The sequence below is a fragment of the Lynx rufus genome, unplaced genomic scaffold (assembly GCF_022079265.1).
Source record: "Lynx rufus isolate CCGP_SWC_20201006 ecotype Redwood Valley unplaced genomic scaffold, mLynRuf1.p SCAF_2, whole genome shotgun sequence".
Taxonomy (NCBI): Eukaryota; Metazoa; Chordata; class Mammalia; order Carnivora; family Felidae; genus Lynx; species Lynx rufus.
Genome location: NW_025814834.1, coordinates 128,000,617 through 128,025,827, shown reverse-complemented (window position 1 = coordinate 128,025,827; position 25,211 = coordinate 128,000,617). Strand labels below are relative to the sequence as shown.

The 25,211-nt window shown below is 40.5% G+C and overlaps 1 protein-coding gene across 3 annotated transcripts; it reads right to left on the bottom strand.

Annotated features, from left to right (window-relative positions):
- Positions 1-1,147: 1,147 nt before the first annotated feature.
- On the bottom strand, positions 1,148-24,434 carry KCNA3 (potassium voltage-gated channel subfamily A member 3). 3 transcript variants are annotated; one of them, XM_047084060.1, is made up of 3 exons: positions 21,663-24,434; positions 20,973-21,319; positions 2,614-8,356 (listed from the first exon to the last, which is right to left on the bottom strand). In XM_047084060.1, exon 1 carries the CDS (start codon positions 24,347-24,349, stop codon positions 22,610-22,612), a length of 1,740 nt encoding a protein of 579 aa, XP_046940016.1. In that variant the 5' UTR covers positions 24,350-24,434; the 3' UTR covers positions 2,614-8,356; positions 20,973-21,319; positions 21,663-22,609. The 3 variants fall into 3 exon arrangements, with proteins under 3 accessions (XP_046940017.1, XP_046940016.1, XP_046940015.1); XM_047084061.1 differs by lacking the exon at positions 2,614-8,356 and adding an exon at positions 1,148-1,498 and having other exon boundaries at positions 20,973-24,434; XM_047084059.1 differs by having other exon boundaries at positions 20,973-24,434.
- Positions 24,435-25,211: the final 777 nt, after the last annotated feature.

Genomic DNA, 25,211 nt, shown 5'->3' with positions numbered 1-25,211 from the left:
CTCCCCTGCTCATGCTGTCTCTGTCCCTCTCCAAATAAATAAATAAACTTGAAAGAAAAAAAAAAAAAGATTCCAGGGTGGGAAGATACTGAGTACATGGCCAAGACAGATAATATTTGGTGAAGCCAAGTTTGGGAGAAGGTTGAACAGCATGAACCAGAGCTCCAGAGATGGGGACACTGTTTCCACTGAAGCGAGAGGGAGAAATGTAAGAGGCACCAAATAAATATTTGTGAATAACAAATGAATAGACTCATGGAGGGGTGATGGAGCCAATTTGCAGAACTGAGGTTTCTATAGCCCTTGGGGTCTCACTTTAAGGCAAGAGGGCTTCCTGACCGCACCACCTTAAACAAATTGCACAACTATGCGTGTAGTTTCTTCATTGCAAAGTGTGTGAGGGTACCTCCTCTGCTGATTTTACAGATTACAGATTTTACAGATTGTTTTTAAATAAATATATGTGATATATATGCTCTATCTATTCTTAAAATATCATAAATATTGTAAAGGCCCCTTAATTCATATGCCAGGCATTCCAGAGATGTGGGCTGCCTGTGCAGTGTGCCCCGTGGAGCTGTCTAATCCTGTCTGACTGCACATACATGCACAGCATGGCCTCGGAGTACTGTTTGCTAGGTTCCTTCTGGGGGTACTACACATGATGAGAGCTTGGCCTGAGCGCACAGCATTCCCGCGGGCACAGACAGTGCCTGCAGGGAGAGGCATATTAAAATCACAAACTCATTACTTTCTCAAGACTAGACATATAAAGTTCAAACAGCTTTATAAATTGCCCCCAGAGATTGCCCCTCTCTCTCCAAATTACTTCCGTCTCCATCACCACAAACCAGAAGGCAACACAAGCATTTTCCTCTGCTGAGTTCCTCAGCTTCTCTGGAGAAACCAAATGAACACTGAAGACATCAGGTGCGGTTAACATCATTTAGCTCGGCTTCCTGATCCCTCTCCGGCCCTCTAACTTCCCTCACGCGGTGCCTGATTGCTTTCAGACTCAGGTCACGCGGAAATGTTTGTTTTCATGGCTAGCAGAATAGGTATAAATTAAACCAGGGCTACCTGGCATCTACGTCTCACCAACATCGTAAAGGCTAATGAGATGGTGCCCATGAATCAACCTGTGTTCTTTATCTTCATCTGAAGGCGTTTATTTTGCCAAATTGGACCAGACACGGGTGAGGGACGGTCCACACACACTCATTTCCCTGACAGTGGTGCGCTTTGAAATCAGATTTCTGGGTTATTTGCTTTGTCCCTCCTCTTGTGGCTTCATTTCCAGAACAATGATTTCACTGACCTTAGATTTTAAAAGACAGTACTGTCCCCAGAGGACGGAGTTCTCCATTTGGCTTTTTCTCCTCTCATGACTCAAGTTATCAGGTATCATGCAGAGTGAATCCAGAAGGATTGAAAAATAATAATAATGTGCCCCATCTGGCTGCGATTAATGGAACTTCTAAATACATGATCAATGGGCCTAAGGGAGAGAAAGGCACAATATTGATAAAGGTTCTAATATAAAAGAAAGTACAGAAGGGTGAGCTGAGGATTGAGTGGGCCCATACATACCCCACAGCCCATAGAAGGCGTACAGCAGTGAGAATTATGTACTAATTTGTTTCTGCTAAGTCCAACAGAATTCTCTCGGAGGAAGAGAATTCTCTTGGAGGAAGGCATGGTTCTAAGAGGCTATTTGTAATCCCGTATCTCTTAATTCATTCTGTAAATGTTCGCAAAGGATTTAAAGATTTAGTTCCTAAACATGAAATACAAATTATGGCTCGTGGAAATCTACCACCAAATTTGCATGACCAGAAAACTCAGAAACAGTTATTTCTTGTATCAACCGGAGACTTAGAAAAATATGTTTTGTTCTAATTACTACAGGTAGAAGGCAGCCTAAATCTGCACTTTTTTTTTTTTCTTTTTAGACAAAGTAAAATTCCAGATGGAAACAAGAGGGCCTCTGTTTTGGTGATGCAGCATGTGCTGACATTCCAAAAGCACAAACACATTTGAGTAACTAGCTGCTATTAGGAAAAAGAATTAGGATCCACATTGCTGAGCACAAAATAAGAACAACGGGTATGTACGGGCTGATTAGTAGAAATTACAGTCTGTCCCGGGACAAAAAAATATTGGACATAATAGAGAATACATACGGAAAACAAAATGCCCTTATTTAACACTTGACTCTTCTGGGTCTAATAATGAGACTTCTACCCTCCCCCGTTGTTAGACTATAAGCTCTCTGAGAGCAGGGTCATCTTTGTATCCACCTTCAGACATTTGCTTCAATTTTCCCATATAACTGACACCAAGTATGAAGGTACATACTTATTACAACTAATTTTCTTCTTCCCTGAGATTTTTCTGGGCCCTCAACAATGTAAGACAGGGAGCAACGGAAGAAACCTGGGCAATGTTGGCATCCAAAAGACTTGCCAAGTCATGGAGGAAGACACAGAACTGTCTGCAAAGATAGGTGATACTTAAGCTGTTAACAACAGCTCGGGTTTTGATGTTTCCTGTTTTGCAAAACCAAAACGAGAAAAGGCAGGTGGAGAGAGAAAAGAAAGAAGTTGGAGCTAATTAATATGAGTAACAGGATTTTGGGGGGTATTTTATTGAATTCCGCACATAACATTTGCCATGAAAATACTTTAAATACGACGACAAATTTTTAAAAATGGGTCAGATAAAAATATCACATAATCAACTCACAGGTATTTACTGTATTTACTTAACAGAAGGCTCGAATGTATTATGACAAGAACATCCAAGAACACGGCATAAAAACTTATTTAAACTTTACATTAATAAGTGGTAAGTGAACACAATTCAATGTCAAAGGAAGACGAATATAGAAAAGAAGTTTTGACTTTACATTCTATTCAGAATTCCATTATTTGTTACTACGTCATTATTTGAGAATGATTATTTCATTCCATACAAAATAATACTTGATTGACTTATCTGTTTGATAAAGAGAACTAAATTTAAGGTTAGCAAAATTTAAATTCTGATATAGTATAGCATATGTTCCACTTAATTATGCACAGTAACACTGCATTGCTAGTGAGTAAAAGTACAGAAAGTATCACAGACTGTTGATTTACAAGGGAAAGCAGTTAACAGTGCCTCTCTGTTGTTTAAAGAAAAAGAATAAAAATGTTGTATTATGTCATGAATTAACACATGAATCTTCTCTATATTCAATCTGAGCAGTCATCAGATTTTATCAGGGAAATTACCTACTTTTTAAATATGGGGATGAACTTTACCATGTATTTGAACATGTATTAGATTGCAGGTATTAATCCTGTAGTCTAATATTTGATAACCAATTTTTTGAATAGTTAGAATAAGGAGTTTTCTTAAAATGAAGACAGTTTTTCTATCCTCTCCTCCTTCCCTGTCCTCTGCTAATCACAGCATACATGTGACGAAAGACAGTGGGCTGAAAATTGGTTACAGTGGTTGGTCTGATGGTACGTTTTCTCTGAATCAGAATGTTGGCCATTTCTTGGGTTATTGCTTCTTTCAACTGTTCAGAAGTCAGTTACTATGGTAGACTTTTTTTTTTTTTTAAAAAAAAGGAAATTAGAAAGCTAGGGAAGAAGATAACTTGTCTGTCTAACATTATGACAACACGTGGATTTGGTGTCTATGATCAGGGTTGGTGGACTTAATTATGTTCTAGATGGAAAATGTTTGGCTATCACCCTGTGGGAGGACTCTCTTTTGGAAGTATCTAACAAGGTCTGTTAATAGCAAAAAATGCCTCGTTCTCCAACTCTGAAATTTCCCAACATATCATGTAGAGTTAGATTTCAGCTACAGTTTTACAGCTAATGGCAAAATAACATAAGGGAGAACAGTGTAAAGAAAATGAGATTTGGAGCCATTTGATGGCCATATGGTCTTGAACAAGTCACTTGATCTTTCCACTGGTTGGTTAATCTCTAAACTTCAGATGCTATTATTACTTCATATGGATATTTTAAAGATTAAATAAGATGTGAATGATCTTTGCAAAGCATGAGATAAACAAATGTTAGACGTTGCTATGAAAAAATCATATTTGGATGTCTGCATAATTACTATCCGTATACGATTTCAGAAATGGATTATTGTTATTATTACATTTAACATACTACATGGAAATACTACATACACTGTTTGCCTTCCCTTGTATACATATAGAGGAACTTTTTACCCCAAATTATGTCATTGTATGGGGTAGTTCCAAAAATGGTCTACACTGAACAAAAGAAGAGTATATTCCTATTTGGTTTATAGTCCTACAGTTTTAAAAACACTTTGACAATTAGTTTTAAGTCAACTAAATACTTAACCTTCCCGCCCCAAACCCAGCATTAAGAGATCACACCATGGATACAATTCACCAGAAGAGATACTACTATGGTTTGTTTCTGTATGGTCAGTTCACAAATTGTTGCAAGATACAATATGAACACAATTTGATAGAATCACCATTGAGCAAATTTCGTCAACTTTAAAAAAAATGGATAAAGTTATTTTTCACAAATATCACTAACACGAATATATAAGAGACTCAATTACACCTAAAGTGAAAATTCAGATTCACAAGACCAAAAATTATCAGATTAAATGTTTTAATGAATTGCTCGGCTAGTCAAAATATACATTTCCTATTGTGATAGAGGCCTTTAAAAACTGCCCCCTTTTCTGAATGGAAGGATATAAGACTAAACCTCTGGACAAATAATCTCGTTATGACAAAATATTTCTGGATTATTCAAATGGACTGCTATCATTTTAACAATTTCCCTAGCGTCCATATTTTAGCATCTTTATATCCTAATCTCTTTCTACCATAAAACCAGCAACCAGAATATACTCTTGGTTTTCAATGGGTATAATTATCTCTTATCTATGTTGTACAAAAGCTATAACCCTTCTTTTTCCAACTGTCCACAAAAGCCAAACAGAAGCGTCTGGGTTATCCCTGAATTTCGTTTCTCACTCCTGAGCAAAACTAATTACAACATGGCTCCATCAGGCCTCTTTTGTATTCACAAAAGTCTACAACATTTTGTGAATATTATTTCAAATTATAGTCATTTGAATTCTGGGACCAAAAACGGCGTTACCTTTTTAATGTGACAAAAACGCACCTTGCAATCAGCTACAGTTCACTGGCAAGCATAATATATTTAATTCTGGTTTGCTAAGTGTTTATTAAGCTACAAAGATTTAAACGGAAGATTCACTTGCACAGAAACTTTGTTTATATAGTAACTAACCCACCATTCAAGGATGAAATGATAAGTCACAATAGTTAAGCCATGGTCCAAATTAAAAGTTACATTTTTTAATGTCTTGCTGAGGTCAATTAGAAATATGAACGTTTGGATTTGTAGTCTGTTCAGTCATATGAACAGAGATCTGTGGCCTCTTAGTGCCTGGAGAGGAGCAACATGTATGTGCATATCAGAATATTCTGGAAACATTATAGAATTTTCAAAGATATAAAAAAACGTACAGATTACTAAATTTAAAGTCTTCATTGCACGGATAAAGAAACTAGGGCTCAGAGAAGTCAAAGGGACTTTCCTAGGGCACATAAATTATTAGCAGAGCCAGCACTAAAGCAAAGACACTTGCTTAAGCTCTACCAAACTGCTTCTTGTGGGGAAAAAAAAAATCAACAGATCATAAGGCAAACATCCCCATCCTTCCAACCTTTTCCCACTTTCTAGTCCAGGATTATAATGTTGAGTGTGCAGTACAGCTCTGGAACTGTTTTTAGCATTTCATATGTAATTTCAAATCACATTAAGTTCTAATTAAATTGAACAAATAACCTCCTCTTCCTTTGCAGCTATTTCATTAATCTGTTTCCATTCCGCACAGTGGGTTTTCTACGTTTTCATGATCCCATTGTAGGCCAGTGACAATTCTTAGAGGAGAAAAAACATCCTATTTCCTCTTCTCACAATCAATTTGAAGAATGGTATATTTATGACACTTTAAAGGTTTAAATCTTATTTCAATTTACTCTTTCCTTTGGAGATGCGTAAGAAAAATCTGAGTACTTTAAGTATTCTTCAAAGACTTTTCAAATGTGTATAAATGAGGATTTGGGGGCTGAGAATGGGCTTTGGGGATTATTTAACCCAGCACAACCACCTTGCAATTTAGGAAACTGTAGCCTAGCAACAGTAAGTGACTTATCTAGGGTCCCACAGGTAGAAAGTGGGTAAGACCTCTGGTCTCATGATATCTACATCAATACTGTATTTTTACTACACATTTGGTGAACCATATCAGATATGACAGTTTACTCATCTGGTGCCATTTTGTGCTTTTATCTCTAAGTCCAGGTTTTGTCTTTATTTGAAACCGTGGCCTGTAATAATAATGCAGATATGATATTAAGTATACATAATAAAGTTGTGTCATTGGTGTTTCCTGAAGGTAGTACCTGTGTCTATTTTTGTAATGCCTACCGATCCTTACTAAAACATGTGAATGTCTAAAACCCCTTATAGGACCTTTAATTGGTTTGTTTCAATCATCCCAATAGTTGATGTGAATTACTTTAACCGCTGACAAGTCTGTGAACATCAGTTATGAGTATTAGGTGGCTGGAATGGATTGACAGTTCTCTGGGCCAGCGTCTCTTCTATGTGCGCTAACAGAACAAAAACATGGTGGTGGCTTTGGCTATGTTTTCACTTTAATTACAAATCATTCAGTTGGGAGGTTCACATAGCTCAAATCTGAGATACTTATCAGTCACTTACTTCACTTTTCCCGAGAGTAATCTGGTCTCAAAATTTTGACCACAGAAGAATTATCAGCAGATTGTGCAAAATTCATTGTAGGCATTGACTCAAAGAAAATTACCTGGATTTTATCTCCTACATCCTTTGCTGCTAACAGGTATAAGATTGTTTAGTTATCGATTCTTAGATATTAACAATGAAACTCATCACCTGTATTTCCTTTTACATGGCATCAAAAAGTATTATAATCTTGGCTTTGCTACTGAAATATTTTGATATCATTAAAATTCTACAAGCACTCTTATTAGAACAGCGTCGCTATGCATTTGAGTAACAGGAAATTGGTTATTTACGCATTTGCTCAGGTATGTCTCAAAAATAAAATATGAAAGTGAAAAAAAGTCTTCATTATACCAAATGTTCACAGTTTGACTTTCCATAAGGCTTATTAAATAATATACAAATAGCTACCATTCTGCTGAAATGTCACAGTAAATACATTAATAATGGCACAGAAGTGAAATGTCCCCAAAAGGGAAATCATCTTCATGACCTCCTAAATCTCTTTTCCAACTAAAACTTTGCTTATTTTATTGAAAAAAGTTCCATTTCTAAAGGAATAACTTATAAAAATAGAGGATGAGTCAAGAAACCTTTTACAGGTACAATTTTGAAGGAAATTCTATACATTAGATGAAATATTATAATATATCTTTAAGAATGTGCTTTGTCTCACCACACCAAACATCATACGAAAACTAAACTGAGTGATTATAATATCTATGAACTGCTGAAAACTATAACCAAATATTAAAATTTTAGCTAAAATAGACAACTTAAACATAAGTACTAATATACTTCTAAATTTATGCTCAGCTAAAACCTACCTACGAGACAAATTTGCAAATCTATCATTTTGAGTCAAAAAAATAAAAGGATGTTGAATCAAGCAAGGCACATTTCTTTTAGGCCAGTCTGTCTTGAACACCATTCATCTGGGCACAGTGTAGATTTCACTTATTTATGTGTAAATGGGCCAATCTATGTAGGAGAGCCTTTGGTACAAAACACGCCTTCACAAATAAGGTTGCACATAAGCCACAACACAGAAGATAACATTACTATATCTCATGATTCAACACAGTCCAGTGATTAACTGAAAGAAGAAAACAGTACCAGTTGGCTTGTTGGAAACAAACATTTAGGTTTTCTTTATCAGCAGTACTGACTAGTTTTTGAGTGATTCAATTTCACCAAAATGTCAAAAGGTTGAAATGATCCCTTAATATTTTCGAATGTTCTTCTTCATCTATCACTATCTTTAATATTGCACACAATTCGAAGAGAATCCTCCAGCTTTAGAGCTGTTTCCTTTATATAAAGCATTTATTAGAGACATGTTATTTAATGTCAACTGAAACAAAAATATGCACTGGCAGACAGATCACTGCCCATCAGCGACAGGACCAACACAGCGTTCTTGATGTAGGCAATTTAAAAATGAGGATCCTACTGGTCCGTGCAGCAATACAGTTCTCTATGTGGGACTCTTCAGGTATCTGTTGGACAGAGTAAGCACAATAATTTACTGTGTTTTTAGTTTTTAAAAAAAATTATAGACTTTATGTCAATATAAAATATTCTATTCATTATACTTTTCAAAATTTGGGGTTTTTTGCAGGTACCCTGAAAAGTTCAACCAATTTAATTTTCTAAACTTATCAAAAGCACTTAATTTATAAATTAGAAGAAGTTTCAGAGTATGCTGAAATTATGAGCTTTTTGTCCTTACATCTATCTATCTACAAAAATAGACACAGGTACTATCTATTAGAAGAAGTTTCAGAGTATGCTGAAATTATGAGCTTTTTGTCCTTACATCTATCTATCTACAAAAATAGACACAGGTACTATCTATCTATCTATCTATCTATCTATCTATCTATCTATCCATCCATCTATCTATCATCTATGAGAGAGAGCGTGTGTGCGAGGAAGAAGCTGAGGGAGAGAGAGAATCTTAATAGGCTCCGTGCCCAGATCAGAGCCCAATGTAGGGGTGGCGGGGGCTCAATCTCACGACCATGAGATCATGACCTGAGCCAAAATCAAGAGTTCAAGAGTAGGATGCTTAACCCAGGCACCCTTTCCCCCCTTTTATCCTTATTAATACCCACTTCGAAATGTAGTCTAAACCAATGTGATTGTTTGCTTTTTCAACATAAAAATTTATCTTCACCTTTACAACCATCTGAAAGGTTCCGAGTGCCTGTTTTTAAAGAAAATATATGTATTAATTTTCTCAATGTACTTCCAAGGGTTTGTTTCTTTCCTGGCTGTATATCCTACTGTTGTAACTTAAGATGAGAACTCTTTTAAAGTGAATGGAAATCCCATGCTCAGGGTTCTGGAAAGGGGGTGGAGGAGTGAGGGTTGCAGCGGGAGGGAGGGAAGGAGAAGATTATTTCCCATACATACTCCTGGTTTTAGCAGGTATCTGAAATCCAGTGGCAAATGCCTACCAGTGTTGATCTGGAACTTGAATGTGCTTTTTGTGGAAGAATCATCAACTCACAAAACCCAATATCATATGCCTACTGTGTACTTGGCATCATTTAATGAAAAGTTTTCTTTATTGGCCTGGATTATACTGGATCATCCTTCATGAAAGAGAGAACTTCTTGACACTAATCTTTGGCCAAATAGCAAGAGTACACTCTTGCATCACAGTATTCTTAATTTTCATTATGAGCGTTTGAAAATTACAATGGTCTAATAGCTAGTAATGACTACCAATTACAAGAAATTACAAGTAACATGAATGATCTGGCATCCATTTCATTTCCTAAGTGCCTAGTTTCTGCTCAATGCTACTGTAGCTTTCATTATCTTGAGATGGTTCTATTAAGCTAGTCTTGTCTTGCTACTATTTACATCCTTTCTATATGAAAGGTTCAGCCTTTTTTTTTTTTTAAACCTCATGTGTCAGTGCCTGCCTCAAGGCTCTTGGGACTATTAAATAAGTAAGGTATAGCTCGGCATCCTAATAGACTGTAGGGGTGGAGGGAGTTGCAATTTAACAGAAACAAGAAATCAAAGTGATATTTGGATGCTAATCATGTTTACATTAGTGGCTAAGAAATGGGTTGAAGGGCTTACTTAGGTATCAAAATCAACTCTACAAAAACAGGGAAAGGAAGTATAACAGAAAATGGTGACTTATAATTGATGATATTTGACCAAATAAATGATTTAACATAAGAAGCAAGAGGGGCACCTGGGTGGCTCAGTCAGTTGGGCATCTGACTTCGACTCAAGTCATGATCTCACGGTTTGTGAGTTCGAGCTCCGCATTGGGCTCTGTGCTGACAGCTCAGAGCCTGGAGCCTGCTTCAGATTCTGTGTCTCATTCTCTCTCTGCCCTTTCCCCACTTGTGCTCTCTCTCTGTCTCTCAAAAATAAATGTAAAAAAATTTTTTAAAAAAAGAAGCAAGAAAAGAGGATAAGAACAGTCAAATTTCTGTAATTATCAAGCTTGTGAAAAAGTAATTAATATCTCCACCAAGGCCTAAACAAAAGAGGTACAGAAACCCAACTTACCTAACTGCTAGCCTTACTAATTTGTATTTCATGAGGAAAGGGTTACAATCATTCTATTTTATGGGAACTTTGTTTTTATGTGTTTATACTTTGACATCTATTAAATAACTTAGAGTTGGCTGCACACCAACAAGCTCTATGAATTCTGCCAACCAAATGGTAATGATTTAGCCAAAGGACTAGAAAATTTTCTTGTTCAATTATGCATAATTCTCTGATTGGCCTCTTGGAAATTATGTACTCTTGGCAAGCAAAAAAAGTTTAAACTCAGTCATTAGAGTTGCTAATGTGTTAAGACATGAGCTTTGATGGGGCACCTGGGTGGCTCAGTTGGTTAAGTGTCTGACTTCGGCTCAGGTTATGGTCTCGTGGTTTGTGAGTTTGAGCCCTGCGTCCGGCTCTGTGCTGCCGGCTTGGAGCCTGGAGCCTCTCTGGATTCTGTGTCTCTCTGTCTCTGTCTGCCCCTCCCCAACTTGTGCTCTCTCTCTCAAAAATAAATATTAAAAAAATTTGAAAAAGACATGAGTTTTGTCAAAAATCTGGAAAGTCATGGGAAAATGAGCTGTGAGGTGTAATCACAGCAATATTTAGGTCTGCTAATAATAAATATCCTTAAATCCCATTGTGACCTAGGAAAATAAATTGATTTTTAGAATAAGTTAAAATGGTTGCTGGTGAAAGATTTATAGAATACAGGTGTAAAGCAATTCAAACACAGTTCTTCCCTGGAGAAACTATTTTTGTCTGTGGTTTTTAGTCACCCACTACCTTTTGAAATCCAGGACAGTGTCACTCTTGTTTAACATACTTTTTATTATAATTTCTTACAGAGGTAATCTGTTGGTGAATACCTGAATTTTTTTTGTCCTGTAGTCATACATGAGGTAAATATAAAATGTAATGGTATGTGAGGCTGCCGCTTATAATGTCTAATACCTTGGCCATTCCAGCTTTTAACAGAAAATCCAGTAAAAACCCATACTAGGTTAATATTTTATATATATATATATATATATATATATATATATATACACACACACACACACATATATATAAAATACTAGGTTAATATTATATAATAATATATAATATATATTATATAATATATAATTATATGTAACAATATATATAATATAATATAATATAATATAATATAATAATAAATATATAATATTATATTATAATATATAATAATTATATAATATATATTATATAATAATTATATAATAAATATATATTATATAATAATTATATAATATATATAATATTAACTTAGTATTATATTAACCTGTACAGGTTAATATACACTATGTTAATATATATACTATATATATATATCAACAATAATTCTTCAAAGCAGAAAAAAACATGAAAAAATAAGAAATGAAAATTACTCATTCCAATCCTCTATTTTGTGTCATTCCTTTAAAAAGTCCTGACAATGTGCCCTCAGAAAAGAAATGATCTCTGTCCTCTGTGAGCTTCATTATATAAAGTGATGGAGGCAAACAGAGTTTCTGTCTTCTGTTGGTCTCCATATGTAATCTGAAGCGTATACGTCAGTTTTCTTTAATTTAGGGACATGTTTCGTGAGGAAATTGTTCCGTGTAGAGGTACAGAGGCAACACCTAGTCAAGTCCCGGTCGGATGTGCCTGAGAAATCCAGGGAGAGCAAATCCAGGAGCAGTGTGGAAAAAGTTCCCTTCTATTCATATCTGGAGAGTCCCCATTTCCTACTACACAGGGAAGTGCCTCTGTTACAAGATTACCCAAAATCCCACAATGCTATTACCTCAACTCTGCGGTACTCCTTTACAGCAACGCTTTCATTTAGACTCAGTAATTCCATACTACACACCTTGGTTTTCCAAAGCTTCTAAGAATTTCCCAGTACCAACATGTACTACTACCGGTGCCTCTCACCTATTTTATTTAGAAATGACCTATGTTTTGCCACTATAAAAGTCACTCTGAGGGGCGCCTGGGTGGCTCAGTCGGTTGAGCGTCCGACTTCGGCTCAGGTCATGATCTCACTGTCTGTGAGTTCCAGCCCCATGTCAGGCGCTGTGCTGAGCTCAGAGCCTGGAGCTTCGGATTCTGTATCTCCCTCTCTCTCTCTGCCCCTCCCCCACTCATGCTCTGTCTCTGTCTCAAAAATTAATATAAACATTAAAAAAAAATAACAGTCACTCGGAGAATCTGCTCTTACTGTTCTTGGATTCAATGTCCCCATCTTCTCTTTCATATATGAAAAAGTCCCTTTAAAAAAATAACCGATTTTTGTGAGCCTACCATATAACTTGACAATTACATCAAAATTTACTTTGTAAAAGCAATTATTTTACTCAGTAAGGTCACAACTACAGTAATGTAATTCTTCAAGGTGATTCACTGATGAAATATCTAATGCCTTATTTAATCAGCTTCCAGAGTAATGGAAATCCCATGGATATATTAAGACTCACCATTAACTGAAAGCAAGAGTGAACTTACAGAAAGGTTTCTTAGAATGTTGGCAGGATAGGTAAGTTCCTATAGATATCACTTACGTGTTCTGATTTTTAATATACTATGTAAGCCAATCAGTCAACAAATATATGTTGAGTGTCATTTATAAACAGCATTTTATTGCCGGCTAGGGTAGGAAACACAGTCTCTGTGAAGCATTCCAACTCTAGGTAGCCATGGTGATTAGGAGCGATATCTCTTATAATGTTATATTTAAATTATTTATGTTAAGGAACTCTACCCACAACTGGGTAGTACTTTGTGGATAAAACCTACTGGAGCATGTTCTACCAAACGGAAGCCCTCCCCAGTGAACCAATTATTAGAAATTCTATCCAAAAAAGCACGGTGAGGGGGCGCCTGGGTGGTTCAGTCAGTTAAGTGTCTGACTTCAGCTCAGGTCATGATCTTGAGGTTCGTGAGTTAAAGCCCCGTGTCAGGCTCTGTGCTGACAGTTCAGAGCCTGGAGCCTGCTTCGAGTTCTGTCGCGCGCGCGCTCTCTCTCTCTCTTTGCCCCTTCCCCACTTGTGCTCTGTCTCTGTCTCTCTCAAAAATAAAATAAATGTTAAAAAATAAAAAAAAAAAACAAAAAAGCATGATAAGGGGTATAAGCCTCACAGTGATAGACTGAAGCACAGATACACAACACGAAAATTTTGCTTATAGTTTAAAAACACTCAAATTGGAATTTCCTTCCTCTCATCCCTACCTTGAACAAAGACTTATTAAGCACCAACTTTATTCCAGGCAATATTCCAGATCCTGGGGGATATAGTAGCAACGAAAGACAAAGGTCACTTATGCTCATGGAAGGGAAAGGAAGATGGACAATAAACAAAAAGCAAGTAAGATATCTAGTATGTTAGAGGAGGGAATATACAAGGCAGAGAAAGGCTAAAGGAGAGTGCTGTGGGGGCTGCAAGTTTAAACAGAGTGGCTGGGGAAGGCTTCACTGAGGCAGTGACAGCTACGGAGCTGACGGAGCCAGCCACGCAGAGATCAGATGTTAGAGCGTTCCAGGCAGTGGAACAGTGGTACAAAGACCCGAGGCGGAGCGTGCCTGGTGTGTTTGAGGAAGGGCAAGGAGGCCGGCACAGCTGCTGTAGAGGATCAAAGGGGAGAAGAGTCAGAAATGAGGTGAGAAGGGTAAGGGTAAGAGTAGGTAGAAAAGGTAGAGCCTTGCAGGCCACGTGAGGGCTTTTAGTGTGTACTCTGCGGGAAATGGAGAGCCAGATGGGAGTTTTGCCACCAAGAAGTGACATGATCTGACAAATGTTTGAAAAGGTTCTCTCTGGCTGCTACATTGAGAACAGACTCCAGCAGGGGAAAGGATGAAGGATGGGGTACAGTCAGGAGGGTACTCTAAAAATCCAGGTGAGGAGAGCCTGGGTGGCTCAGTCAGTTAAGCGTCTGACTTCAGCTCAGGTCATGATCTCGCAGTTACTAAGTTCGAGCCCCGTGTCCGGCTCTATGCTGTCAGTGCAGAGCCTGGAGCCTGCTTCGGATTCTGTGTCTCCCTCTCTCTCTGCCCATCCCCTGACTGTGCTCTCTCCTTCTCTCAGAAATAATAAATGAATAAACTTAAAAAAAAAATCCAGGTGAGAGATAATGATGGCTTAGAATGGGTGGTTGCAGAAGTAAGACTCCGGAAACATTTTAAGAGAGGAGCCAACAGGATTTGCCAATAGCTTGGAAAAGCGGTATGACAGAAAGAGAGGAATCTACAATAATTCCAAGGATTTTTTTAGCTTGAATAATGGGAAGATTGAAGTTATAGTCACAGAGAGGGGGAAAAGGGCAAGAGACAGGATTGGTGGCAAGGGTGGTGCAAGACAGGGAAGCTCAGTTTTGGACATACTAAGTTTGAGAGATCAGATGTCTAAGTAAAGATGTCAAGTAGAGAGCTGGAAATGCAATCTGAAGTTCAGGGGAACGGTCCAGGCGGGGGAGAGAGAAATTTACATATAGATAGTCTAAAGCTATGAGAGTAAGACGGGATATAGAAAGAAGTCTAAGGACTAAGCTGTGGCCCACGGGGCTCTCAAACATGAAGACTCAGGGGAGATGAGAAAGAACCAGCAAAAGAGATTAAAAAGGAGAGAGAAGAGAGGTAGTGAAAAAACACACAGTGTTGGGTCCTAAAGTCAAATGAAGCAATTCTTTGCAGGAGGAAAGAAGTATTCCACAGTGCCAAAGGCTTCTGATGAGTCAAATGAAACAAGCACTGAGAAATGACCATTGGGTTTAGCTATCAGAGGTCACCAATGACCTTGAAAAGTACACTTTCAGAAGTGACAGGGGTGAAAGTGTTTGGAGCAGATTTGGGAGCGAATGGTAAGGGATTCCATGATGAACGAAGAGTGATACCCTGCTCTCATAGAAGAGATAGATTAATCATATAACACAAATAAATATAAAATGACAGCCATGCCAAGAACACATCGTATATTCAATTAATTCTAAGACACACTTTTTCAGATTTGAGAACCTATGAAATCAGGATGTACCTTAAAATCACTGGTACTTTCCCTCATAATTGGCAGTTCTTCTTTTTTTAATGGCACATAGAATAGTGGTGGTTCTTTTTTTTTTTTAAATTTTTTTTTTCAACGTTTATTTATTTTTGGGACAGAGAGAGACAGAGCATGAACAGGCGAGGGGCAGAGAGAGAGGGAGACACAGAATCGGAAACAGGCTCCAGGCTCCGAGCCATCAGCCCAGAGCCCGACGCGGGGCTCGAACTCACAGACCGCAAGATCGTGACCTGGCTGAAGTCGGACGCTTAACCGACTGCGCCACCCAGGCGCCCCGAATAGTGGTGGTTCTTAAGGGACCTTAAATTTGATGAAGGGTACCCTAAATAGGGAATTGGTAAAACCAGAGTCATGAGAGATAACTTGGAAGTATTGAAGTAAAAATAGAAGTTAAGAAAGTGAGGAGGGGGCTAGCAGTGGGAACATCTGCAAAGATCCCCATAGATGAAGGGGGAAAGGGAACTAATCCCATAAGTGGATGAAGATCAGGGCTGAGAGAGATCATGTGTGGCCATGAAAGCTATGTGAAACCTTTGGATCTCTATCCCCAAAACAAGAAAAAGACCTTCAAAGAATTATAAGTAGAGGCAGGTGATGTAATCGGATTTGAGTCTCAAAAAGATTCTTCTGGCTACCAGGGGAGAATGGTCAGACTGGCCACAGGACATGTAAGGAGGCCAGTCAAGAGACCTTGGCATTTACCCAGGATAGAGAGGAGAGTAGTGTGGATTAAAGTGGTGGTGACAGTGATGCAGAAAAGTAGATTATTTTTAGGGGTATTTAGGAAGTGAAATGATTAAACTCAGTGACAGACTGAATGTATTTACTTATATGAATCTACTATTACATTAATAAACACATTGAGAACACTAGGCAATAAATCTGCCTCTTAAGCAAGGCTATAAAAAAATAAAAATGCTTTGTAAATGTCTCTGCAGCACATATGAATGAAAGCCAGTATTTTGGAAATTCACCAATTTTATATGGTTTAGATCTCTGGACAGAAAGTAAATATATCTTAGGACAGAAAATAACAGGTGAGGTGTGTGTGTGTGTGTGTGTGTGTGTGTGTATAACAAATTACCCTTACTGGATTCTTTTCCAAATTAAATCATATGTTTAATTTAAGGAACATGTTTAAGTGTATAAAAATAAGAACTTTAGGATTCAGAGAGAATTTCCATAAAGAACAGGAGTTTAAAATAAACTTGACAACAAAACCAATGCTGACTGACATGTAACACACAAGTGCAATGCTAGCTTTCATTCTAGAAATTTAGCGGGAATCTCAAAAGAGATTCCCAAGAGCCTTTGTGCTCTGATGGAAGGGGTAAGGGTGAGGCTGGGGACTCACTGAAAAAGAAAAAGCTCTTCTCCACTCCTAACCTCCATGCTGGGGGCATGATCTGCAGAGTCAGAGCCCTGCATGCCCATATTTATTCATGACGTTCTCCAGACATGATGAAACATCATTTTTCATACATTTAAGTGCCATCTTTCTCACAACCAGGATCCCAGGATTTACTTTTCAGGCTAGAGCTCCTATTCTGCATGCTTTAGGTTGCAGCAATAATAAAATGGCTCCCAAGGAAATGATGGAGCCTCTTTTCCAGATCTCCTCTTTAATGTATTTGATGGTTTATGGTGCAAAATTTGAAACGCAAGGAAAAACACATCCAGTACAAAAAAGGGGGGAGAAAGAGGAAAACCACAAAAACGTTTCTCTGTAAAATGTTTTTTCTTTACAGTTCTGAAGACAAAATTAGTTTGCAGCATCACTGAAGACGAAGACAGATATTTGAGAACTTCCTGACCTCTCTGAATCGCTTAAATGAAATTTGCAAGGTGGATGTGAGTATATACAGAATATTATTATCATGTACTCTATAGCAATGGCCATTTTCTGGCAGGAGGTTAGGAGCTGAGTCATGATAGCCCAGGGTTTGGGCTCTGCATGGCTTCCCCTTCCTTCTTCCTGCCTTTTCTGATTTGCCCTCTCTCGAAGGTTTTCAAGTACTCCCTGCAAGTTATAGAAAACAAGTGACTTCAGTGACTTCATTAATATATATAAAACAAAATACAGAAAATTAGTAGCACCAAAGCAACAGTCTTACCCTCCTTCATTCAAAAGGTGAAATAATTTAAAAAAAAAAAAAAAAAGAAAAAGAAAAAGAAAAAGGAAAAAAAGCCCCACCCTAAAATGCAATCCCTAAATATCCTCTGTCTCATTCTTGTGCTCCTCACGTCTATCTCACAGTGTTTCCATAAGTCTTCGAATTGATGGGGGAGGGGCAGGTGTACTTCTCTGCATTTCTTAGTGGGAGGGGTTATTCACAGCTGAGAGGTGGGAAGGACTTGGAACTGCTATAGAAAATGTTGAAATGTTAAATGTATAGAAGTCATTAAGTTATAGTTATGGTTCTCAAAGGAATAGATGATTGGTATTTTATATTGAATTTAGATACGATCGCTCAAGCAGTTGCTTGAGTACATTTTATGCCAAAGAGGTAAACACCAGTTTCATATAAACAAACCATAACTTTAAATTGCTTCATACTCTGCATTTAAAATTTCAATCCCAGAAGTTTTATTTCAAAATTCAGAAATAACTGATAGAATGCCTCCTCATATTTGTAGCTGTTTGTTATAATAGTTGGTGGGCACTAAAATTTGGTATGATATCAGCTTAAAAGCACCATAAAGGAAATAAATAGCAATGCTGTTATTTTCATCTCTGGATTCACCAGCTGTGGGGTATGTACATTTTTTCCCAGGGTGTTGATGGATGTGCCCTGTTCCAGTCACACCTCCTCTCATGAATCTTTTGTACACACAGACATATGTATACTTTTCAACATCTAAGACGTGCACTGAGCTCAACAGTGAAGCCTGTGGTTTGGCAAAGCTGACTGATATATGTGGACTTAGACTCATTTGCATTTTGCTGTAAGCCCAAATCACTATCCATTTTCATTTTCTAAATGATTTAGGACCTTAGAAAAGGGGCTACAGCTATTATGTGGGCCAAAATTATATTCTATTGTTTCTTTGAGCACAGATGCTCTTAAAGATCCATGGAGTTATTAGGTAAGGCAATCATGTCACAAATTTCAATGAGCTGGCAATCTCCTTGTGCTTTCAATCCTTTTGTTCTAAGTAATTTCTCCTTTCTCAATAAGACAGAGTCAAAATATTTATACTACTTGCTGCCATCGTTCTTCAGTAACCTAGGCAAAATATGAGGAGATGGAAAAAATAACAATTTGCATAGTACTATCGATTGTAGATTAAAGCACATGAAAATAGAAAATTAATCTTAAAACTGAAAAATATCTATTCCCCTGGCAGGTATCACTACTATGACTAATTATACTTTCTGAGTATAATATTAAATCCAGACAAATCAATAATATAAGAAAGTGATCTTTTATTACTAGAAAAGTCAATCTCTTTGTTCAATTTAAATACCTGATACTTGATCCCTATGGTTAAAAGTATCTGATGTTTAGAAAGGGTTAATTTTCAATATACTGCATAAAATAGGTTTCTGGAGATATATTCTTTACAGAAATTCATTAATTAGTAACATGGGCTGAAGTCAAACCTAAAAGCATAAGAAATTTATTTTCTCAATCTCTTTCAAGTCACCCAATAAAAGGAACATGGGTTTGGGGGCCAGAAGGACCTGGCTTTAATCATAGCTGGGTTTCTTGCTAGCTGGGAAGTCTTTGGGAAATCACTTAACCATAGCCATCTCGTTTTTCCCCTCCTAGAGTGGGGTGAATACCACTTACCTTGCAGAGCTGAGAGTATCCAGGACATGGTAATTAAATGGTAATTACTATTGTTACACAGAAAGTAAATAGGAAGACACTGATTATTTATGTATGTCATATCATTTGCAAACCTCAGTAGTTAATTATACAATGCTTGTAAGTAACAATCACAATAATAATGTAATCTCTTGGCAAAATCTCTGCTGCATACCATGCAATTATTTTTTTCTAAGTATCATGCCTGTATCAACATTTAATATTCACAATTCTATGAGGTACCATTTCTTATCCTCAGTTTACAAATAAGGAAACTGAGGCACAGAGAGGTTAAGTAATTTGTTCAGTGTCACACAGCATAGTCAGGATTCAAACCCTGGCAGTCTGACTGCAGAGCCTGTGCTTTAAATCACTTCATTAAAAACCTTAAAATAACATTAATGTAAGATTAGAGCCATTCACTCGTCAAATATGTACTGAATACATAGAAAGTGCTACGTTTTGTGGTAGACACTAGTGTCCAAAACTTTGTCAAGATATAGAACCTATACCTTTTAAGGAGCTTTTAGTTTGGCAACTAGAACATAATTATACTATGCCAAAGTTATGATTCAAAAAGCCATTATTTCTCTGGATTGAAGAAAAAGGTCTTCTTCATATTACTATTAATAATCATACAATTCTAAAAATTGTGGTACAACCATAATTTACTCACAGAACAAAGCAAGGTTTCTATATTTTCAAATAAAAAAACGAATAAAGGGTCACTGCACTTTGTTCATGTTCATGTCCAGATCTTTTAAGAACAGACACAAAAATCATTCTTACGTTATTACTATAGTGTGTCTAACAGTTTACCACCAAAATGGGTCACAAAAAGAATGTCTGGTCATTAAGAACACCAAGAGTTTGATCAAAAGGTAGATCAGTGGTGAAAGCAACTCTAACAAGTAGCAAAGGAAACTAGATAAAGGAGTCCTATTTGCATGCACGTACAGAGAAAGCAATGAACATGTATATACTTTTCCTGCCTCTATTATTTGTCTGTTCCTTCCTCTTCCCCCTCATATAGTCTTCATTCTTTTTCACTGTCTTAAATACACAAACAATAAAGTAAGTAGGCTTCTGACTACCTGAAAATATGAGTTTTAGACCCAGGGTTACTCTAATTTACTCTAAGAATAGTTAGTCATACCCTATCAATATCAAGAAACAATTGTGGACAATGTATACTTGTGGACAATGTATAACATATAATACATATAATGTATATAAACTAAAATGGTTTTGTTAAAAGACATTAAACACATTTGTTACCCATATTGTAACCTTAACCACTTTTTATTGAAAAGAACCGTACTGCTGCGTATGACTAATTGTGTAAGTTAAAATTGGGCCCATAATCCAACAGCAGTAGGTTCTGCCTTTTATCCTTTTTTTAAGGGGAAACAGGTTGTGCAGTAGCCAAGAGGGTTAGTAGAAGGAATGGAATCATTTTCATTTCAGTTTGGGTGAAGGTTATTCTATAGAGTGATGACTTCCCCCCTGCCATCCGTTTGCCACAGACAACAGAAACCAAAGGACAGTTAAGAAAAGGGAAATCACATGGAAAAGATGTTGTAACTGACCATTAAAAGGCACTTGCACATAATTAATATGAAACTACTGGGTTTGCAAGTAGCACCAACCCAAACAGGAACAGCATCTCCCTGGTTCCCTGTGCAAAGAGGGAGAGCTCTCAGTACCCCCACAGTGCTCACCTGATTTTGTGTGTCTTCTGGCAACCCTGGTGTGTGGCTGAAACTTGCAGGTATTTCCCCAAGATTTGGTTACTTCCCATCCGTGTTTTTTTTATTGATGGTCTGCAATCCCCTCAGTTAAAAAGTGTGTATCCTTTATATTTTTAAAGTTTACTTAGCTTTTCAAGTGCTCTTGTGGGATCTGGAGTTGTGTTTTGTTTTTTTTTTTTGTTTTGTTTTTTTTTTAAGAGGAAGTCTCAAGGTCCCTCGCAGTAAGGTTTCAGGTACACCGATTGGATCTTTCATATGCTTATGTACAGAACGCTTTTACATTTGCTTTTAAATTTCATCTGTTGGCTTGAAACTTCCTGGAGGAAGAAAACAGCATCCTTTTAAATTATTGCCTAATTGTTGGCATTGAATTCAAATCATGCCCCATTGTGGTGTATATCTAACGTTCCAAAGGCAATATTTTCCTTCTCGATTCAATCATTATGAGATGATATCAATGATTTTCTGTAGTAAAAAAATAACGCATTTTGTGATTCATTTCATCACCCTCAGATTCTCAGACATAACTTTATTTGTGCGGTTTATTCAAACAGTGGTTTTCCTTCCGACATCCTATAAGTAGGAACCATCTGGAAAGGTTACTGTGGAAACGGCAGGGGCTAGGGGGTGGGGCTACAGAGCAAGAGATGCCATGACAACCTTTTTCGGGTTTCCCAGGAAACATGGGTTGCTATGGGAACTGCATCAGTCAGGTCCGAATTAGTAACTTCCGCTGGAAGGAGTGTCTGCCACTTTAATCTTCTTGTGATACTGCAGAAGCTTATCTCGCAGACGCGTTAGGAATTTTGTTTGTTTCTCTCAGCAGCGCTGAAAACATCTGTTTCTACACTTTGGTAGATGTTGCTTGTAACACACACACAGAAGTTCAGAGGAATCTGTTAGTCTACCCCTTTCGAAATGCTCAACAAGCCCCAAAGAGTTGCAACCGATTAGTCAGATCAGGACATCTCAGGCATTTCCCTTCGTTCAAAGTTGTATATATCTTTAAAATTCCGGGAGGGGTTCCGAATAGAAGAAATCCCAGTCAAAAACCAAAGAAACTCACGGTGGGTTTACAAGTCATTTTTCTAATCAGACTTCTCATCCACACATCCACAGCGTAGGCAATTGAACTAAATACTCAATAATGTTGGACAGTCCATCACACTGAAGCATCCTTTAAGTACGTGCCAGCTTTACTTAGTAAAGAAACAAGTGTCTTTTAATTCTGAGGTTAGGCGGTTACTCTAACTGTTCTTTAATTTCATTTCCTCCCAGGATGTACAGCTGCTTTTTGTTTGTTTGTTTGTTTGTTTGTTTGTTTTAGAGGGTGTGTACTAGAAATCAAGTTTAAAGTAAGTTTGTTCTTTGCAATATTAGAGAGAGGGGGAGAAAACAATGGAGAGCTGAGAGAATGCAGCCCACTTGCAAAACAGACACCTGTTTCAGTATGAAGCAGTAGGGAGCGGGAAAATGAAGTGTGCTTTCCACTTCTTCATGTCCTTTCCTTGATGAATGGTCTGGAAATGTATAAAACAAGGGCATACACAGACCAAGGGGGCACGTTCCACACAATACTGAGCACAGCATGTCACTTGTATCATATATTAAACGTCAGTAAATATCTTTTTGATGTTGACACAGGAGTTGGGATTATTGTTCGTGGTGCAGGTGGCAGTGGAATTGCCCGTTTTGAAAGGGGTCTGGGGGAAAGCGCTATGGTTCATGCCCCCCTCTTCGATCACCATATACTCCGACTTACTCAGAGTCGAGTTACTCCTTGCTTTTCGGAGCTCCTCCGCCGACGAGGAGAGGTGCTGGCAACTTCCCACGTGCATGTACTGGGCTTGTTCTTCTCCTTCTGTCTCCCGGTGGTAGAAGTAATTGAAGTTGGAAACAATCACAGGGACTGGCAAAGCAATGGTCAAGACACCAGCGATGGCACAGAGCGACCCCACAATCTTGCCCCCTATGGTCACCGGGTGCATGTCACCGTAACCTACTGTTGTCATGGTTACCACTGCCCACCAGAAGGCATCCGGGATACTGCTAAAACCTGAAGTGGGGTCGTCTGCTTCGGCAAAGTAGACCGCGCTGGAGAAAAGGATGACCCCGATGAAGAGGAAAAAGATGAGCAAGCCCAGCTCCCGCATGGAAGCCTTCAGCGTCTGGCCCAGGATCTGCAGCCCCTTGGAGTGCCGGGAGAGCTTGAAGATGCGGAAGACGCGCACCAGCCGGATGACCCTCAGGATGGCCAGGGACATGGCTTGCTGTCCATTGCCCTGTCGCTCAGCCAGCTCGGTGCCCAGAGTGATGAAATAAGGGATGATGGCCACGATGTCTATCAGGTTCATGATGTTTCGCGAGAAGGTGGCTTTGCTGGGGCAAGCGAAGAACCGCACCAGCAGCTCAAAGGAGAACCAGATGATGCACAGGGTCTCCACCACGAAGAAAGGATCCGAGAAGCTGGAGGCTCCGGCGGGCGCCCCCGACGTGCTGTTGCCGGCCGCCTCGAACTGCTCCTGCGACGACGCGGCGGGGTAGTCCTTCTCGTCGCGGAACTCGGGCAGCGTCTCCAGGCAGAAGATGACAATGGAGATGAGGATGACGAGCACGGACACGATGGCGATGCCCCGCGCCGGCCCGGAGCTCTCCGGGTACTCGAAGAGCAGCCACACCTGGCGCTGGAAGTCGTGGCGGGGCAGGGGCCGCTCCTCCTCCCGCAGGAAGCCCTCGTCCTCGCGGAACTTCTCCATGGCCTCCTCGCCCAGCTGGTAGAAGCGGATCTCCTCGGAGAAGATGTCGATGGGCACGTTGACCGGCCGGCGGATGCGGCCGCCCGACTGGTAGTAGTAGAGGATGGCGTCGAAGCTGGGCCGGTTGCGGTCGAAGAAGTACTCGTTGCGGAGCGGGTCGAAGTACCTCATGCGCCGCTTGGGGTCGCCCAGCAGCGTCTCCGGGAACTGGCAGAGGGTCTTGAGCTGCGTCTCGAAGCGCAGCCCGGAGATGTTGATCACCACGCGCTCCCCGCAGCAGTCCTGCTCGCCGGCGGCCGGCAGCGCGGGCGGCAGCGGCTCGTAGCGGTCGCGGTCGCAGCCTCCGCCGCCGCCGCAGCCGCCCTGCGGCGGGCCCCCGCCGCCGTCGGCCGCCTCCGGCTCCAGCAGGTGGTCCCCGGGCACCACCGTCATGTCGGGCGGCAGCGCGGGGCCTGCGGCGGGCTCGGCGTAGCCGGGGTTCACCAGGGTGTGGGCGCCGCCGCCGCCGCTCGCGGGGCTCTGGGGAGGGTGGGCGCGGTGGCGGGCGGAGGGCGGCGGCGGTGAGCGCAGCAGGCTGAGGTGCTCGTCCATGCGGCGGGAAGAGGCGGCGGCGCGGGCCGCGTCGCTCCTCCTCGCGCTCCCCGCCCCTCCGCCGCCTCCGCCCCCGAGCCGGGCCCGCCGCCTGTTGCTGCTGCTGCCGCTGCTGCTGCCGCCGCCGCCGCCGCCGCTGCTGCCGCCGTGAGGCTCAGTGTGACTCTGGCGCGGTCCGCCCGGCTCCTCCGGGAGAAGCCTCCTCCTCCTCCCCCGCCTCCGCGCTCCCCCCGCGCCTCCCCGGCCCCTCCCCCGCGGGGCGCGCGCCCGCCCCTCCGCGGCCCCTCAGGATGCCCGCCCACCGCGCGGGCGCGCGCCGCGGGCCCGGCCCCTCTCCACCCGCCGCCTCACCCCTTGTGGCCGCCCGTGGCCTTCGCTTTGCGCCTCCGCGTGCCCTCGAGCCCCCGGCGGGCCGAGGCGGCCCTCGGGGAGTCCGGCCCCCGGACAGTGCTCCCCTCGCGTCCGGCCCGCGAGGCTTCTCGGCCTGCCTGGGCCACCCCGCCGCCCCGCGAGCGGCGGCCTTCTCGTCCTGCACGCGCCGCCTGGGCCCGCCCGGGGAGGAGGGCCCCGTGGGGCCGGGGCGGGCGAGGAGGGAGGACGGAGATGCGCTCCGGGCCCGGAGCGTGGTGGAGCGAGGGAGTGACAGGCCCGGTGGGCGCCCTGGGGGAAGAGGCCAGTCTGCTGCCCACACCCTGAGCCCACTGAAGCTGGAAGACCGCCAGGCCTGGAGCGCTCTGAACAATTTAGCTCCTAGGTGCATGAGAAGCCCAACGGAGTAATGGGTGGTGATGAGTTTCGCACCCGGAGTCTGAAGAAAATGAGTCATTAAAGGCATTCAGGGACTTTGCTGTGTAGCGAGAGA